This window comes from Phodopus roborovskii, unplaced genomic scaffold (assembly GCF_943737965.1).
Source record: "Phodopus roborovskii unplaced genomic scaffold, PHOROB, whole genome shotgun sequence".
Taxonomy (NCBI): Eukaryota; Metazoa; Chordata; class Mammalia; order Rodentia; family Cricetidae; genus Phodopus; species Phodopus roborovskii.
The window spans coordinates 3,994,593-4,012,962 of record NW_026126645.1 but is presented as its reverse complement, the minus strand read 5'-3'; the positions used below and the strand labels follow the sequence as shown (position 1 = coordinate 4,012,962).

At 42.1% G+C, this 18,370-nt stretch overlaps 1 protein-coding gene across 1 annotated transcript in view; it reads right to left on the bottom strand.

Annotated features, from left to right (window-relative positions):
• The window catches only part of Eif4g3 (eukaryotic translation initiation factor 4 gamma 3), a 204,378-nt gene that overhangs the window by 111,347 nt on the left and 74,661 nt on the right, over positions 1-18,370 (bottom strand). Inside the window, exons 4-6 of the mRNA XM_051173661.1 lie at positions 12,104-12,199; positions 10,680-10,793; positions 7,463-7,495 (exon numbers count right to left, since the gene is read on the bottom strand). Of these exons, the coding sequence (XP_051029618.1) occupies positions 7,463-7,495; positions 10,680-10,793; positions 12,104-12,199 (243 nt within the window). The remainder of the gene's footprint in view (positions 1-7,462; positions 7,496-10,679; positions 10,794-12,103; positions 12,200-18,370) is intronic.

The window sequence follows — 18,370 nt, the reverse complement described above, 5'->3', positions numbered from 1 at the left end:
AAATCGGAATGACAATTCTCCACTTGAGGACTCTAGTACACATGAAATCTATGTTCTAATTATTTAGTTGAAAAATTTAAAAAAAAAAATGAATCCAGTGAAAAATCCTTGAAGCAGCTTCTGGTTATTTAACAGCTTAAAAGAAAGTGCTTGGGAGCTGAAGTACAGCTGAGACTACTGACTCTTAATTTTGGCTCTTAAATGACCAACTGTATGACTTTGGATTGTTTCTCCACTATCTACTTCCTATCTTAAATAGGGCATAAAAAAAATTCTACATACAGCTCTAACTCAGAGCTCTAATACCACGCTGAAAAAAAAAAAAAAAAAAAAAAAAAAAAAAAAAAATGAGTGGAGCTCTGAAAGCCCTGATCTGCGTCCTGACTCTAGACTGAGCATTGCTTTTGAGCTCTGGTCCTCTCAGGTCTTTTCCCACCCTGATGTTAATAGACATCAAGATATTCCAGGTGTCTGAGTAACTTTTCACGTTGTGCTGAAGTGGGGAAACTGTAAGCTTGGGCCCAGCCTCACTTCCATTCAACCTTCATACAGGGCAAGCCCTAAAGAGGTGAAGCAGTAGACAGAAAGCAGAGGCAGGAGAATGGAGTGACTGCGGACTTCAACGGGGAGCCAAAGGGGAGATGATGGGGAAGAAAAGAAGCACAAGAGGCACAGGTGATATCCTGGGGGGACGGGGGAACTTGGGGGATGAGTGACAAAGTTGTAACAGAAGCCTCCTGATGCTCTACCTCCACCAACAGCACCACTTGTGTTGGCTGCAAACAAGAAGGTTGAAATGGCAATCCCCCTTCTATGGCCAGCAAACACATTCGCACTTATGTGTGTGTTGTAAATACATGTTTAGAATAAACTTCAGCATTTCCATTCCACTGACAACATATCAGGAGGCAGGAAAGTGTCACTGGCTTTAAGGAGGGGATAGTCATCCACCTGCTCAACTGACACTGCAGGATGTGGGAAGGATGGAGAGATCCATGCTCTGTGAAACCCCTTTCCATCAACTCCAGAGGCAGTCAAGACAAGAAGAGCAATAAACCCAGAGGCACTACCTCCTCTGCTAGCTCATCTACTGACATTAGCCACTCACACCTCCCCTAGAGGGTTGTGTAATGGGACCGCAAGGAGAGAAGACAAGAAAGGACGTGGCTCACTTATAAGTGTATGGAAAGCAGCTGAGAGGGCAAGTCCTCCTACATCCTATACATGAGCACTTTTCTTACCAGTATCCCAACTACTCTGATGGGATTCTTAACCAGCTTAAACAAAGAAGTAACTGAGATTACCTTAATCAAAAGGGTTTCTGAATAATGCATTTTCTTCAGTCATGTTGAATCTGAATGCTTCTAGCAAAACTCCTGATGTAAACATATCCAAACCAACACAACACAAAATGGGTAGTTATGTTGATGAGACATTATTATTGCAACTTTGAAACTGAGTAAAAACATATTGTTACATACACATTAAGTGACAACAAGCAAGCTCAATCTAGCATTAAGGAACCATCAAACCATCAAACACGTCCCAAAGCGTTTACATAACACCATCTCACCCTTGCTGCTTATCTCTAAAGCATGTGTGTTACTGCGGACACCACAGATCCACACAGAAGCAGAGTGTTTCTAGAGGGCTGGGGTTCCTCATCTGTAGTTTAAGCAGTTGGGATCTAGGTCAGGACTGTTAGCTGTAACAGAGTACCTCTCATGAGATAAAAAAATGATAAGAAATTTATTCATTTCAAAGTCAGAGGGGACTGACTTGGGACCTTGATCCAGTACACTCAAGTGCAGCACTTCCCTAATCATATCTGACTAAGCAGAAAAAGCCATTGATTACTTCACAAAATCACTGTCTCCTATTCAAGACAATACCTTTTTCCTATCCTCCAGAATAATCATTCCCTTTATTTGTTTATGTCCATGTCCACACCTCCCATGTCTTCGGAAAGACATACCACTCCACTGCTTAACAATGTACAATGACAGGCTATTGAGAGCTTATCTGTTCCTCTTACACACACACACACACACACACACACACACACACACACACACACACATACACACACACACATATGAATAGAACTACAAAAGCTGTGGTACCAGAAAAAACAAAATAAGGGCTGAGTTAGTTTTTTATGCCCCTTCCTAACCATTTAATGTTATATGACTTCTATTTACTAGTGGTATGGGAAATGCACATTATTTTTCAGATGAGTGGGCATAGCAATAAACTACCAGTTATTAAAAGAAATATAAAGAACTTGGGCAATGAAACATGTAACTGTTTTGTACTTAAGTGTCAGACATTGTATGTCTTTCTTTTTTACTGGCTCCAAAGTATTCAGTCTGCATTCATCTATCCACTCATTTGCTGTTTATCTGTTAAAAACTACAGTTAAGGGCTGGATAGATGGCTCTGTGGTTGAGAACACTGGCTGCTCTTCCAGAGGACTTGGGTTCAGTTCCCAGCACCCACATGGCAGCTCACGACTGTCTGAGTCCAGTTCCAAGAGACCTAACACCTTCACACAGACAAAAATGCAGGTAAAACACCAAAAAACAAAATAAACTGCCATCACATTTCAAGTGATTGGTACCATTTGCAGTCAGGGGATTACAAAGGTGAGGGGAGTGAAGAGTTAAATGCCCATCACCACAGATAGTTCTATTACAGTGCTGCCACAGAGGGCTGCATCAGGTGGAAGAGAATGGGCCCGAGGACTATCAGGAAGATCTGCAAGAAGAAGAGATGGCTCACATCTTTCTAAAATGGCTCTGCAGACATCTGCTTCTCCCTTGGAAGGAAAGTGTAATGCTAAAAGTTCTACAGTTACAAAATGAAAGCTGGGCAGTGGTGACACATGCCTTTAATCCTAGTACCCGGGAGGCAGAGGCAGAGGCAGAGCAGAGGCAGGAGAATCTCTATGAGTTTGAGACTAACCTGATCTACAAGAGCTAGTTCCAGGACAGGCTCCAAAACCACAAGGAAACCCTATCTCGAAAAACCACAAAAAGAAAAGAAAACCCCATGCCAAAAGAAGCCCTGCAAATGTCAAGATTCAACAGTATGGAGACTGCTTCAGGCCTCACGGGGTCATGGTTCTCCTGACAGGGCTGCAAAGCTAACTCTAGCTTGCCAAGTACAGTTAAGGACCTTGTAAACAAAAGCAAATTCCAAGAAGCAGATTCCACAGCTGTTTCTTGACTCTATTAAGAACAAACAAAATATTCAATGTTTAAAATCCTGGGATTTTTCTGTAATTCACAGAACTTCAGTTTCCATAGGAAAAAGTAGAGTTTCTAACTACATGAGGCAAAGTTTTCTTTTCACAAGGATCTCTCCAAATAGTCTTCAAACGATAACTAATTTCCTTGTCTACTGGAACACTTACCAAGCCACAGCAAGGTATATACTTACACAATCATACAGAATATTCTCCAATGTGGATTTCTTTATAAAACACGAAAGGATACAGATGACAAGAAAGCAACCACTAATGAAAGACAGACAAATCTAACAGCTACCTCAAGACCCTTGGGGTGGGTGACATGGGGGACTTTTGAGTTAAAGATTCCACTTGCCTCAGCCTTCTAACATTTATCCAAATCAAAGGCTAATTTTTTTTTGGGGGGGGGGGGTTGTAGCCCTGGCTATCCTGGAATATGTAGACCAGGCTGGCCTCAAACTCACAGAGGTCTGTCTGGCCACACCTGCCTCCCAAGTGCTAGGATCAGAGATGAGCACAACTGTCCCCGGCCCTGAAGCTGATTCTTCTCATTTTTGTTTGAATCTCACCTGGCCAAAGCAAACAACCACAGGTGAAAAGTCATTTGTGGCTTCCACTTCAGCCTGAGGTACAACAAGCGTACAAGCTCCAAGGACAAAGGTGGACACATGCTTTCCTTTTGAATGTGTATTTATGGACTCTGTCCCTGAATAGCTTTCACTATGTGGCTGTCTATGACCTATTTTGTTTGACTCTGTAAAGCTATGTCTCTGGCTGCCTTTCTCCATGAGGTGAAGGGACACACAGTCTCATCAAGTCCCAAAGGGGAAATGGCACCGTCTTCACCAGAGTGTCCAGAACAAGTGGGGTGGGTTGTTTACTCTCTACTTGTCACTGACTAGCAGTTGGAGGCCAAAGATTGCTAAACCAAGGATTACACCACACGTATTCTCTACAGTAAAAGACTGAATCGTGCCCCCTCTTTCCTATGGAGGCAAGATAGCAAACTGTTCCTGTACAGCAAACTGTACATGTACACCATGTACACCATCCCAACACTGGTACAGGCACTTCCTGCTGCAAGTGGTGCTTCAGTCCCTCCACCTCTCCATAGTAACAACTGCTGCTGCTGCTGGAGCTAAGGGGACTCTCCAACGTTCCGTTTACAGCCTCATCAGGCAGGCTTTGACTCTACAGTTCTCCTGCCTCGGTCTACACCACTTTGCCTGGCTTAGAGTTCCTTCTTCACTGACTTCAATGAGGTACAATGAGAAGAATCGAAAAGCCTTCTGGACTAGGAAGAGCAGGCACCTGAATTTTCTGTATTCGAAAGTAATGCTCTAGGTTTCTACACTGCATCCCAGGAACTCGTCTCCAAAAACGACCACGAGAAAATATTTTCCTTGAAGCTAAAGATATAGTTTAGCATGGGTTCAAGCCTAGGCACCATACAGACCAGGTGTGGGGCACCTGCTTATAATCCCAGCACTGGAAAGGAATAGGCAGGAGGATCAGAAGTTTAAATCATGGGCTGGTGAGCTGGCTCAGCAGGTAAAGAAAGGGTCTGCAGTGAGTACAAGCCTAGAAATCTGAGTTTGATCCCTCAAATGCACACAGGGGTGGAATGAAACATCTGTCTACATAAAGTGTCCTTCCTCTGAACTCACACATGCACTATGGCACACATCCACAAATAATAGTAACTGAAAAAAACAAAGAAAAGGTCATTCTCAGCTACATAGTAGGCTCCAAGCCAGCCTGAGGTAGCTCCCCCATACCCCGTCTGACCAAAGCAAGCAAAATAACCTTTCTTGCTAATGAATGCAGTATGTGTATGATACTTTATTTAGTAGCAGAATGTTTTAGTGGGTTGCTCATCTTGTAAATAAAGTTTTATTTATTCTTTGAGAATTTCATCTCTTTTTTAAAGCAATTTTTAAAAAATCTGACTCTTGTAAAGCAAGCATTATAACAGGAAGAAAGTCCAATGACCAGTAACACTTCCCTATGATGTACTACACAAGGGGCATGGCTACTAAAGTCAATCTTATCTCACAAAAATTTCTGAAAGTACGTCACGTACCTTGTGAGAAAGTTTGGAAAATGATTGCTCAGAGTCAACTGTTTGTTAAGTGTCTTAATGCAGCATCCAACTTCAGGACCACTGCAGCTAATCCCAGGTAGCAGAAACACAAAGCCTTTCCATTTCTGCTCCACACATCAGCAACAGAAAGGTTTTCAGATTAACCATCCTGCAGAGACTGTCACTCTAATAAGTGGGGCTGATACTAGTAACATTGCTCTGGTTTCAGAATTACCCTCATGTCAGTAATCTGTACTTCGCACCACCTACCAAAAGAAGAGGAGAAGAGCGGCCAAAGGCAATCCTAATTACTGCTACTGGCGGTCTTCCCTGAGAAAAACCAATGTTTAAGAAACACAAAGGTGAGTGAAGAAACTCAACAGTGCCCCTTACCAAGGAATTCAAAGGATGTTTTCCTTCTCTCTACTTAAGTCACAAAACCCCACTTCTTTTCACTTTGCTTCTTGGCATGGATGCCCCTAGTGCCTCTCTTATGAGTATCAGGTTTCATCCCGCAGAAGTGAATAAATTCTTAAAATTTCAATTAATCCTGGCGCTTGAGGGATGGCTCAGTGGTTAAGAGCACTGGCTGCTCTTGAAAGGACTCAGACTCGATTCCCAGCACCCACATGGTAGCTCACAACCATCTGTAACTCCAGCTTCAGGGGATCCAATAACTTCATCTGGCCTCCAAGAGGAAGAGTACACACATGTTGCAGCCATACATGCAGGCAAAACACTCATATATATTAAAATAAATTTTAAAACAGTTACATTGCATTAATTGTAAAATTCCTAAAGGGTCTACATTTTTTAACCGGAGCAAGCACATGTTCCAAAGCATCCTGACCATTTGCATATCCTATTATTGCTAACATTCTTTCTTCATGAAGCATCATCCTCATCTTAGAGATGAGAAGACTGAGGCTGAGGGCAGTGAGAAACTTGTCCAGAACACTCAGTTAACAAGGGGAATGAGACCTATGTCCACATCTGGCTAGTGCCAACATTCCAAAGCCTTTGCAGTAGTGTATCTTCAAGCTGAAAAAAGACCCAAGTTATCCCACCCCCAGATAAGCCAAAGAATAGCCATCCATGCCACATCTATGCTTGGAACACCTCAGAATTTGGTGGTCTTGCCTCTTCCAAATAGTTAAGACTACATTTTAAGAAACAGAGCTTTGTATAAAATCACTCAATACAATGAAAGATTTTAAGTGAGGCAATACCCTTCTAGTGATAAAAATTCTAAACATAGTATCATGGGTTAATGTAGGAAGGGTCCACCCCGGGTTTCTCAACTGATTAAAAACATCATTAAAAGCAGCCAGCATTGACTGACTGCGCATTCCCCACACCTCCTGACGAGGGTACTGGCGCTGAGGCTCAGAAATAGGCTTGCCTAGTGGATGTAGCTGGTGCCATGCAGCAGAGCTGGCAAATAGGAACCCACTGTGTTAAACCCTAACCTTGGTTCTTCCAACTACACCAATGAGAAAATGTCTCAAAACACTCCATGAAGTAAGTGCTGGAGAGGGAGGGAAGAGACAACTCCTTTATCAGGTCACCTTTACTACACACCTGCTTTTAAACTTTAATTTCTATAGCATTCTCATCTTATAGAATTAGTAGTCTAAACCATTCAGATTAAGTGTATGAAGAGTTCTATGCAGCAAATAGATGCACCTTGTTGTTAAACAGTTTATTACGAGGTCTAAGTTAGTAATTCACAAGTGGCTTTAGAAATACTAATGCTGCTCTATACATCAGTAGCAGTTATACCAGATTGTTAACAGGAACCCTTAGAATGTTGCCTACTCCGTTAGGTTAAATTTATTAAAATCTGTGAGGACTTGATATACCTAATATTGCACAGTTGTCTAAATTCAAAGTAATCTTTTCAAGAAAAAAAAAAGTTTTAAACCTTGTTATAAACATAGGCAAATGGGCTTGTTAAAAACAAAATATGGTGAGACTAATGAAAAGCAAAGCCAACTGAATCTGACCAGACAGACTGCTCTTGGAAGAGTCATTATGGTGGAGACACGGGGTGGCAGCATTCTAAGGGTCAGCAGTTACTTAGCCCCACCCATTAGTCAGGGTGACAGTGAGGGGCAAGGGTACAGTACCTGATGATGGGCAGGTCGAGGCCCCGCTGCAAACTGAGAGGAAAAGGGAGAACAGACACAAAAGGAGAGGCACAAAGAGTCAGAAACACAACAGAAACCAAAGTTACACAATATACAACAAAATAAAAGTTAAAACCCACAAGAGAAAAATAAAAACACAAAACAGTAAAGGCTTTGCTGCAGGACAGTGACAGACAGGCACCGAGGTCCAACAGATCAACACCACCACCCAGTTATCTTGTCATTCAGAAGCTGGGGAAAAAGCCATTAAGCTATTAGCACCTGGGTGCTCCCTCATAGGAACAGTATGAATAAATACCCCCCCCCAAAAAAGATGCAAAGGGTAGTTTGAAACACTAGGTGGTTGTATTAAAACATGAAAATCAAATATGTAGCATGAAACTTGATACAGTTTGAGGACACCAGAAGAAATGCTTTTAGATTACAAAAGCACAGTAAATGGATATAGAAAAATAGACTAAAACTTTCTTTAAATTTAATGGGTGTCTGATACACAGGCTTGACGTACGTGTGTGTGTGTGTGTGTGTGTGTGTGTGTGTGTGTGTGTGTGAGTGTTGAAATGAGATTAACTAGTAAAGCTGAATAGTAGGCATTTTACAGCAAACAGCCAATAAAGAACAGTGGTCTATAACATGATTAGTCACAATGGCATTATTACAAGCTGGAAGAAGATGGAGCACACACAGGAAGCCCCACTGTGCGGCCTGCTTCCTCCAGTATAGTAGACACTGGCAATGAGAGAAGGGAAATCTCTCCTCTCCAGTGTTCCCAGCAGTTGACAAACACCTCCATTCGGCCTCTCAGTCAAAAATTAAAAAAAAAAAAAAAAAAAACAACAACAACAACAAAAAAAAAACTTCTAGAATTAGATAATTTTTCAGAGCAAAATTTTACTCCTAATAATAACTAACTAACTAAAAAGGAAAGACAGAATAAATACATCATACCAAACCACATCTAGATGCTAAAACCTCCCTGGCTCTCCTGCAGGATCTCTTCTTTATTAGTGAAGAGAAAAATGCTAGAAAGCAGTTCTGAATGCAAAGCACACAGGGTTCTATTTACATTATGTAAGGACTAAGTGTCTGCCTCCATAAGCACAGAGCAGCCAGGCTGCAGCCTGACTGAGGTCACTCTTCTCTGCTTAGCACTGCATTCATCTACAACAGGACAGGCAGCTCCCTAACTCCCAACTGTGCTATCCTGTACTCAAAGTGCCCAACAGTGCCACGGAACACACGGACCCAGTGTGGGAGCCTACTGAACACTTTCCAGTCAAGAAATCCTATCTCAGAAGCGACAATGCCGCAAGTGTTCACAAAAGTGCCTTCATGGTCTGTACTTGCTCAGGGTGTGGGAGAAAAGCTGCCAAATTTGGCAAATCGGCTTTTCAGAATGATGGAAGGTGGCAGCAAGGGATCTTCTAGAAATTTCTCCTCTTCAAAGGAATTGAGGTTTTAAATTTTCAGTTTTTCATTTATGAGAACAGAACAGATCATTCATCCACTATGGGCATCAAGTTTTAAGATTAGGTAATATTACCCATATGCTACGAAAGTAGAGGGTAAAAGGAGAGATCTCTGTGTGACACATTTGAAGAAAACAAGAGAAGAGCCACTTCAGACACTGAGCTGAGCACAGAAGTGCCTGTCTTCTTCTCACTGTTCTGCAGAGAGGCCCCAATTACAAGATTCTAATAAAAAAAAAAAAAAAAAAAAATCCAACTTTAGACAACTGCAAAGTTCCAGTTGAGAACTATCTTAAAAGTGTGTGTGCATGTGTGCCTATGTGTGTGTGTGTGTAAAAAACAGAATCTAGCCAGTATGAAGGCCCTGGAGATCCCCTGGACTAGGGGATCCACTGGCTGCGGTGTATCCCTGTGGTATGTTACCAGTCTGACCCTATGGATGGCTGTAAGCAACAGAACAAACTGTAGTCGCTGCTGACCCATGTTAAAAATAGAAACTTTTCTCTTAAAAGGCAGAACTTTGAGATGGCAAGGATTATAAATATAAAGGAAAGCAGCCTGATGTGAACTGGAATCCAGTGCTAGTGCCATTGACCCACCCCCTCAGCCTGCTGTGCACAGTTGGTAACTGAGTATGGCCAATGGAACAGATACAGGTTACTACAAAAGCCAAATTGTCCCCACTCCAAATAGACTTCTAATAACTTCACGGTTTTTCTCAGACCATTTAAAAATAAACTGCGATTTGAAGGGCTCCATCAAGAAAGTGGGGCAGATGGGCAGCATTTTTAAATGTGGAACAAGATTCTCCATATTATAAACATAACTAAGAGAGTATGTATTAACTAGCCATATAGACAGAAAGAGAATCTGAAGGATGGAAAGGGCACTCGGAGCCAGTAGGATTGAAAAAGCAGATGTCCATAGAAGAATGAAAAGGCTATACTATGCATTGCCAGTGGCCTATTAAAGCAGAAGTAGAATGGAATAAATTGTCCTTGCTCAACAAGCTGCATGGCCCCTCAGCACAACCCCACGCCTCTCCTTGCCAGTCCAAGCAGTTGGAGGATGGATGACACTAGACCATGGCAACTTGAGATGGAAACAGAAAATGCAATCCTGCCCTCCCAGCACCAACACAAAAGAAATAAAAGATATCAGACCCAAAACAATAAGCAAGAATAGTCTGAGCTCTGCTAGTCTTGCACTTGCTTTGGGCCATGTAATGGAATGTGTTACGTGTGGGTTTTGGTAATGTGGGTGGTAGCGGTCACTACAAGAGGAAATGGCAAAAAAATTGCAGAAAAGATGGCATCTGAAGAGTTTATGACCACAGGGGGAAAAATGGCTGATAACTGCAGACAATTGCCCCTTGTTAATCAATTATAAAATATAAAGGGTAGACAAGAAGCCTTGAAATTTCTTTTAGGTTCAAATTACCTTTCAGATTCAAATCAGAAAGAGATACTCCATTTCACATTTAAAATAAGAGGGGGGAAAAAACCCTAAGACCCAAATTATTCCTGTCTGGTTTCCAATAGAGGACCCACCCAATTTGTTATGGTTTTCCCACTGTGCCTGGCAGAAACTAGTATGCCAGACTGGACTTCCAGAGAAGACGTGATCAATGCATTTCTGTTCATCAGCCAATATGTGGGTGTGGTCAGAAATAATGTGTGCCAGAAGCACTGCTGCCTGCAAGAAGTACAGTTTGTTATATTGCTTACAATGCAGTATTTTATCCAGCCTCTTCCAGCCAAGGACCTGTAAACGGGAGTCTGTTCCAAAACCTTCCTCCTCTTCCAGTTGTCTGTGCAATGTATTGGCACTGTTCTGCTGGGCTGTCAAGAAAACTGGTTTAGAGATGCAGCTCTTCAGTCAGGTTTTGCGCCAAGCTCTAACCATGTAATTTCTCTCGGATTGTCTTCCCCACTCATTAAAATGGGGTCGGGGAGAGGGCCACAGAGTGCTCTGCAGTAAGAGCTTCCCGTAACAGTTCATGCTTAACAATCAGAATCAGGGTCTATGGAAATGATCTGGAAAGATCTCAGGCCCACTCCAATAATCAAGTATCCACATCCCCAAACCACTCTCAGAACAAGACTTGCACCAGACATTGGGTTCACTATTTCAGTGAAAAAGGAGACAAGCAAGCAGGCAACAAGGATTGAAGTCCCACAACTCTAGAAACGGTTCCTCTGACCTCTGGGGATGGCCAGGATCTAAGAACAGGTGTTGGAGAAGGCACCAAGGGAAAGGAAGGCAGGAAGAGGTGAGAAAGACAGGCTGCTGTGTGCAGTCTAGACTCTCCTAGTTCTTTAAGCAAGTCTCCAGAACATTTCAACAATTCAAAACTCATGCATGAAATCAAATGAGCAGGAGCTAATGCAATGACCTTCCTATGCTACAAGCAAAAAAGCAGGGTTTGGGTGCAAAAAGAAGATCCCTGTATTCCAAGAATACACAGAGCTCAAGTACAAAGAGGGATGTGGGGTACAATGAGATGTTATAGACACCTTCTGCCCAAAGCTACTCATGCAGGGAAGGAAACGACGCTAACAGTTGGACAGCTGAAGCCACTGTGCACTGTGAAACAGGAGGATGACCTGGAGTCCATCTTAGTAAGTGGTGCAATCCACATGAGGGGTGAACAAGGAGGATGACTGCATTTACATCTGTATGACAATTAATTGACCACTGAAGAAATGAATACACCTGGGTGGATATCATGCACGTGATCATACTGTCAAATGGTTAGAGCGATCTGGTGACACGTGTTCAGAAACCCTACTTCCCACAGCACTCAAGTCTGAGGCAAACCAATAAAACCCAATTTGCTCCTAACATCATGATTCACTCTTCTAAATTTTGAACAGTACAAATAAAAGTGAAGGACTTAAAGGAGAGAAACCTCAATGTATTGGATTGTGCAAAAGGAAGCTCCTGGGACACACAGCTCCACCCTCTCCTCCCTAAGAATGTAAGCTACCAGTGCATCTGAGTTGTTGCAAATGCAAATGCTGCCCAGTCCCAGCACTGACGTGTAGTGGCAGTGGTGATGACGACATGGTGCTATGTTATCCCAACACAGAGAGGATTTCCTAAGAGATCACAGCGGCTACAGAGGAGCGAGCAGCTGCTGCACACTTACCGGAGACCGGGTCTGAGGCTGTGAATTCATTGTCTGAGGGGCTTGAGGGTAGACCAATGTGGTTGGACCTGCATTCTGTCCAGAGGGATAAGGGGTCTGTCAGAGAATGGCAAAAAACATTTAAAAAAAATATGCATGACACAGCAACTCAAATCCAACACAATTTTTGAAATTCACAGTAGTGGTTTGCACTGTTGCGGGGGAGGGGCCTATAGATGTGGAGGCCAGAGGCTGGTGGGCAATGATTCAACAGTGATTCATTCCACAGCCAGTTCCCCAGCAGACAGAAGGCCAAGCACCACCTTGAGTTCTTTCCTTACTCAAATTCTATTAATTCTAGCCACAAATCGAACAACAAAGCAGTTACCTATTATTTATTACATGATTATTACACATAGTTAATAATTAGATGAAACTAAACCAGCTGATTCAAGGTTACCATTTATCTTACCAAAAATATTTTCATCATGTACTGCCCTGAAAGGCTTGACCACATCAACTTTTCAAAGAGTATGTGGACTTCTTAGCAATTTCAGATTAACAGAGATCAAAAGTATTTCTTCAAACATTTGGAACTAGTTTAAAAATATAGAATAAAAGCAAACATCTCAAACCCTGGTATTTGAGGGTATAGGTGCAACAAATGGGAGTCTGAGGCTAGCCTGGACTAAAGAGCAAACCCTACATGTATTTCTACATGCAAATTTCTACATGTATGAACATGTAGAAATGTTCTCTTGCTCAACCTCAGATTCTTCAGAGCATGCTGTACAATGGAAAAGGAACCCACTGCTCTTTCATGGACCATGCTGGAAATATGCCTGACAGCCATAGTGACCAACAAGTCAAAAGTTTAGTAATGTCTTCAACACATTGGTCAACAATAGCCAATGGAAGGACACACATAGCCAATGGGAAAGAACACAAATTAGCACCCAGGGACAAAGCTTTTCTATTTAGCAGTAACAGCACATATCTAACCAGAGGTACTGTCAATGCTGCTCCCAATGTACTATCAGAGTACAATGCTCCCAAACTATTATAACATTATACCACCAAGAATTTTATTTCCTCTGGCTTAAGCATCTGCTCTAACAAACACATAGAGAGCATAGTGTCTCAACAAGTACATATACACATACACACACAACAGTGGCTGGTTCTCTCTCTCCCTCTCTTTCTCTCTCTTACACACACACACACACACACACACACACACACACACACTGCAGTGTCTGGTGCAGGCACACAAATTGTTCTGTTACAACGTCAGCTACTGTGCCCTCAGCGGCATGTGCTGCTCATCAGTGGTGCGGAGTTAGGAATTCTGCCAATAGCTCTCTCATTAGGCATTTGTCCTGTTGGGCTCTAAGCAGTGTAAGGAGCAGATACCTCCATATCCTTATCTCCTCCCTACACTACAAGACGAATTCATCACATTTCTTGATGGACTTTCTAACCCACTACTACTGTGTTTTACTAAAACTTATACAAATACTTCACAAAACCATACTTTTTAATATTTATTTTTCATTATGTGAATGTGTGTGTGTGATATGTGCATGGGTATTATGCAAGAGAATGTGACCTTAAGCACTAATCTATCTTTCAGGTTCAAAACATGCTTTTCCTAGTTTTAAAATTATGTTTCTTTACTCTAGGGTGTGGGTGCTCCCCCAGCATGTGCTCATGTCTCACTTCTGCATGTGGGGATCAGGAGTTGGTTCTCTCCCTCCTCCATGTGGATCCTGGAAATGGAACTCTGGTCACCAGGCTTGGCAGTGAATGCCTTCACCCACTGAGCCACCCTGCCAGAATGTGGAAACATTCTTTGACCTGGCTTCATAACATCAAATGCATAGAGGGCTAGGGCTAGGTCAATGAAGTATCATTTCAAGCATTATTGATGGTTTTGACAGCTCTCCCTTTACGATGACTTCCAAAGAAATCACGGGACTGCAGCTTGAACTCAGTGGTAGGACAGACAACTGCCTAGCACATTCAAGGCCCTCACATTTTAACACCTGACACTGCAGTACAGAAAGAAAGGATAGCATACATCAGAACCATCACAAGGATTCTGTCCCCCAAGGATTACACAGCACTCCCTGTGCACACTGACCCTCGTCCACTGTCCAAGTTCCTAAGAACCACAGGTCAATATTCAGACTTTCCTTAGCTTGGTGTTTGAACCAACTTTGCCACATCTTAATAAATTGCTAACAAAGGCCTGGCAGATGTATAAAGCCTTGTTCTATCCCAACACCATAGCAACAATCTTTTTACCAACTTAACTATTGAAGTATAAGTACAACATTGCTAGCTATTTATACTGCAAACGCCCTCCAAAGCATTCCCATTCTGTAAATCAGAAACTAACTACAAGGTTTGTTTTGTTTATTATGTAGCTCTGGCTACCCTCCAAGGAGATCCACCTGTCTCTGCCTCCAAAGAGCTGGGATTAAAGGCACCCAGCCCTAAGTTCATTTGCTTTTTACATGCAAAGAACTACTCAATTACAGGACTAATCATGCTGTTTACATGCAATTTAACCACTCAATTTAAATTTAATGGTGGCATGTGGCCAGCATTCTATTAAGGACAGGTATAGAAAGAAATAATTACTAGGCCTTACTTCCCTGCTGTCAGCATTACAAAGGGTTGTCAGTCCATGTCTACATTAGTTTCAGGGTGAATACCACTGAGATGAGCACAACAAGACAGCACACAGATACAGGCACACACAAGACTATGATGATTTTCTTCTTTTATGAAAAACAAACTCAGCCAACAAAAACACATTAAGTCTTGCTGCAGTTCATGTGCTGGAGAGGTTCAGCGGTAGCATAACAGAGACTGGTTAGCTAAACCTGCCATCTTGAGAAGAAAATGGCAAAGTGAAGAAGTGAACAGCCTGCAGGACGCAGGCGCACACAGCAGGCGCGGCAAGGCTCACTTTACAGCCAGGATGCTGAGAAAAAACAGCTCAAACCTAACTGCAAAAAATGTTGAGAACTCCCCAAATATGAATATAGATAAGCATATTTTTAGAAAAAAAAATCAAAATTCAATGGGCTATGGAGGGCAGGGGGAACAGAGCACTGTGACTCCAGAACTAGGGAGCTAGCTCAGTAGGTAAAGCACCTGCCTTGAAAACAAAAGGATCTGAGCTTGATTCCCAGGACTCAAGGGAAAATGCTGAGTGTGGTGACCTGCACTTGTCAGTCTGGGGACAGCAGATTCGGGGACTGGGAGATAGCATCACAAAACCATCAATACACACCTGACAATCAACACTACTGGTTTGTACACAACAGAGCTTGAAGATCTTTCTGTAAGGAAGATTGTGAGGAAGAATTCATGTGTTTCATTTCCAAGGATGGAAAAGAGAGTCCAGGCAGGAGACACCATTTTCCCATTTTAGAAAGCAAATATCTTCTCATTTTACATGCAAGAGGTGTCATTTGAAAACAAAACCAAAATGCCACAAATGCCAACAAGAAACATCAGACACTTAAAAGACTCAAGGAAAGGAAATCATCTTCACATGGCAATTGGTGGGACAAGGGACTCCTTATCTCTCTGTACAACACCGGAGTCCACTAAAAACTTTAGCATTTGTTCTTTGAAACAAATCATTAGTTCAGCACAACAATAAACCTTAGACTTTTTTTTTTTTAGAACCTTTTGAAAAATCATGTAGTTGTTGATTATGTGTGCCCATATGCACACCGCAGCACATGAACAGGTCAAACGACTTGTGGTAGACAATTCTTTCTATCACACGGGTGCAGGATCAAACTCAAGCTTGGCAACAAGCTCTTTACCTACAGAGCTATTTATGTCAATAATCTAACAAGAACAATAAGTGATCTATCGATTAGGAAAGGAGTAGCTATAGGACCACATCTAACTAGAGGCCTTGTTGGAAATCGTTTCAATTGGTATCCAAGTCAGGTCCCACCGATATGAAATCAATCAGAAGACACGAAATTAAAATTCCATTCTAGGTTAGCACAAAATTCCTAAAGACTGTATTAACTAAAAAGTGCTAAAATAGAAAAGGCACTGGGCAGTCTATGTACTTCTGTAAAACAGATCTCAGTTTATTAAAGTTCTCCTAAATGTGAAATGAGCTGGCCAAGCCACACTTCTAATCCTGGATCTCAGGAGGCAGAGGCAGACAGATCTCTGATTTCTAGGCCAGCTTGGTCTACAGAATTGAGTTGCAAGCCAGCCAGGACTACATAGAGATTCCTGTCTCTAAAGTAAAATAGCTCACGAAACACAAATGCACAGTTGACTTCGTGCTGTCTTTCCATACAGCATGAAGCACTATGCATGGGGTAAGTGAGTGAGTAAACTAGCATGGACCCAATACCCCAACTCAGGCAAGCACCAGGCAAACAGAACACTGTGCTTCCTTCCTCATGAATCCAGACATCCCTCACATATGCCGAACCTCAAAGAGCAGAGGCACCCAAATATCAAAAAGAAGCATTGATTGTTAACAACTCCCTGTTTCCCAGACAAATGAGCAGAGTGTGATTATGTGTGCTTCAGCTTCTCCGTGTTCTTGCCCTCAAAAGCCAGAATATAAATAGGCTGCCACATCAGAATCACAATCACATATGGACTCAAACCATAGTAGGAACACTGCTACAAGTCTCCAATAGCAAGAAATTGCTATAACTTAACAAGGAAAACAGGGTTCTTACATAAAACTTTAACAATGACTGCATCAATGATGGTACTAAAAAGGCATATTTGAATAGAAAATAAAATGATATGGTACTTAACTGCTTTCTAGACAACAGAATATCTCCCATTCCTATTCTGTATTAAATACCAAAGCTCCCATCATAATGTGAAAAGTAGAGCAATAGCACAGGAGGGGTATATATCAGCATTTATAAAGGAGGCACTCAATACCGGGTCTCCATTTTGACTTTCATCTTGCAATAAATACTAAAAGGAATTGACAAACAAAACAAAACAAAAATCACACAAGTTATATTTAGATCATGGCTGAGCTTGCCTGCTGTGTAATGTGACTCCCAGACAACTCACCCTGAGAATAAACAGACATCACATGAGCAGGTTCAGAGAAGAGCTGAGTCACCCCCCACCAGTTCTCCACGGCTCTCCACTTGGATTTCCAGAAACTTGGTGGAAGCAACTACAGTACCATAACTTGTAGCTGCTCTTCCCATTCCCACCAGTAAATCAGTTTCCTTAATAAGACCGGCAGACATTTCAGCTCAAGTGTACCCTACCTGTGTCAGAGTAGAAGTCTCTAGTTTACCTGGAGGCAAGTATCAAGCATTCTACATGGCTTGGGCATTTCGAAGATGACCAATACATCCCTAGGCTTCGTTCTAACACACCCTGAAGAGTAAACTTGCTTCATTTACCTGAGGATGCTCATCACATCACCAGTAATCACCATCTGGCTCCCAAGGTTTTTTTTTTTTTTTTTTCCCTCCAGATCCTAGTAACGAGTAATTCAGCAAGTGTATGGATTCTGGATGGTTGCTGAGAATGGTGAGACGCATGGGTAGGTAGGAAAAGATATCTCACTTCACAGAGCAATAGTAAAATGTAGGTCATTACAGGTATGTGGATAATAAAGTACAAATGCACAAAGGTGAGGATTTCACGGGGAGGTTTCCTGGTGGCTCCGACAATGACAATTTAGCAAATAATGACCTCCAGTCATTAGTGGAGAGAGAGCCGCATCCTTGGGAGGAGTAGCAAGGAGCATCGGTGGAGGACAGAGAACCCAGAAAAAGAGAACATGTTACCTAAGCACGACGAGACCACAGGGGAAGAACTAAATGAGGCAGAGTGAGGTGAAGTAGGAGAATGAGGTTTTAGGGCCAGACTAAAATCACGTGTCAAGGGAAACAGGAATTATCTAGAAGACACTCAGTGAGGCATCTTTGTTATCCTCAAATGTGTTTAATTAGAAGAACTATTACACAAAGGGAAGCCAGGACAGAGATGAGTGTAGATACCAGATAAAAGGCTACTAAAGTAGTAGTTCAAGTACATGGTACCTGCAGTGAACCTGAACCAACAAGGTAAACAGGACAAATATATACTACTTAGTATTAAGCAGGGCTAGTAAGATGGCTCACCAGGTAAAGGCACCTGCTGACAACCTGGGTTAGATCTCTGGAATCCACACAGTAGAAGGAGAGAACTGATTCTCATAGGTGTGTATGCACACCTAATCATGCTAAGGCACTAAATGCTTAAAAGTAA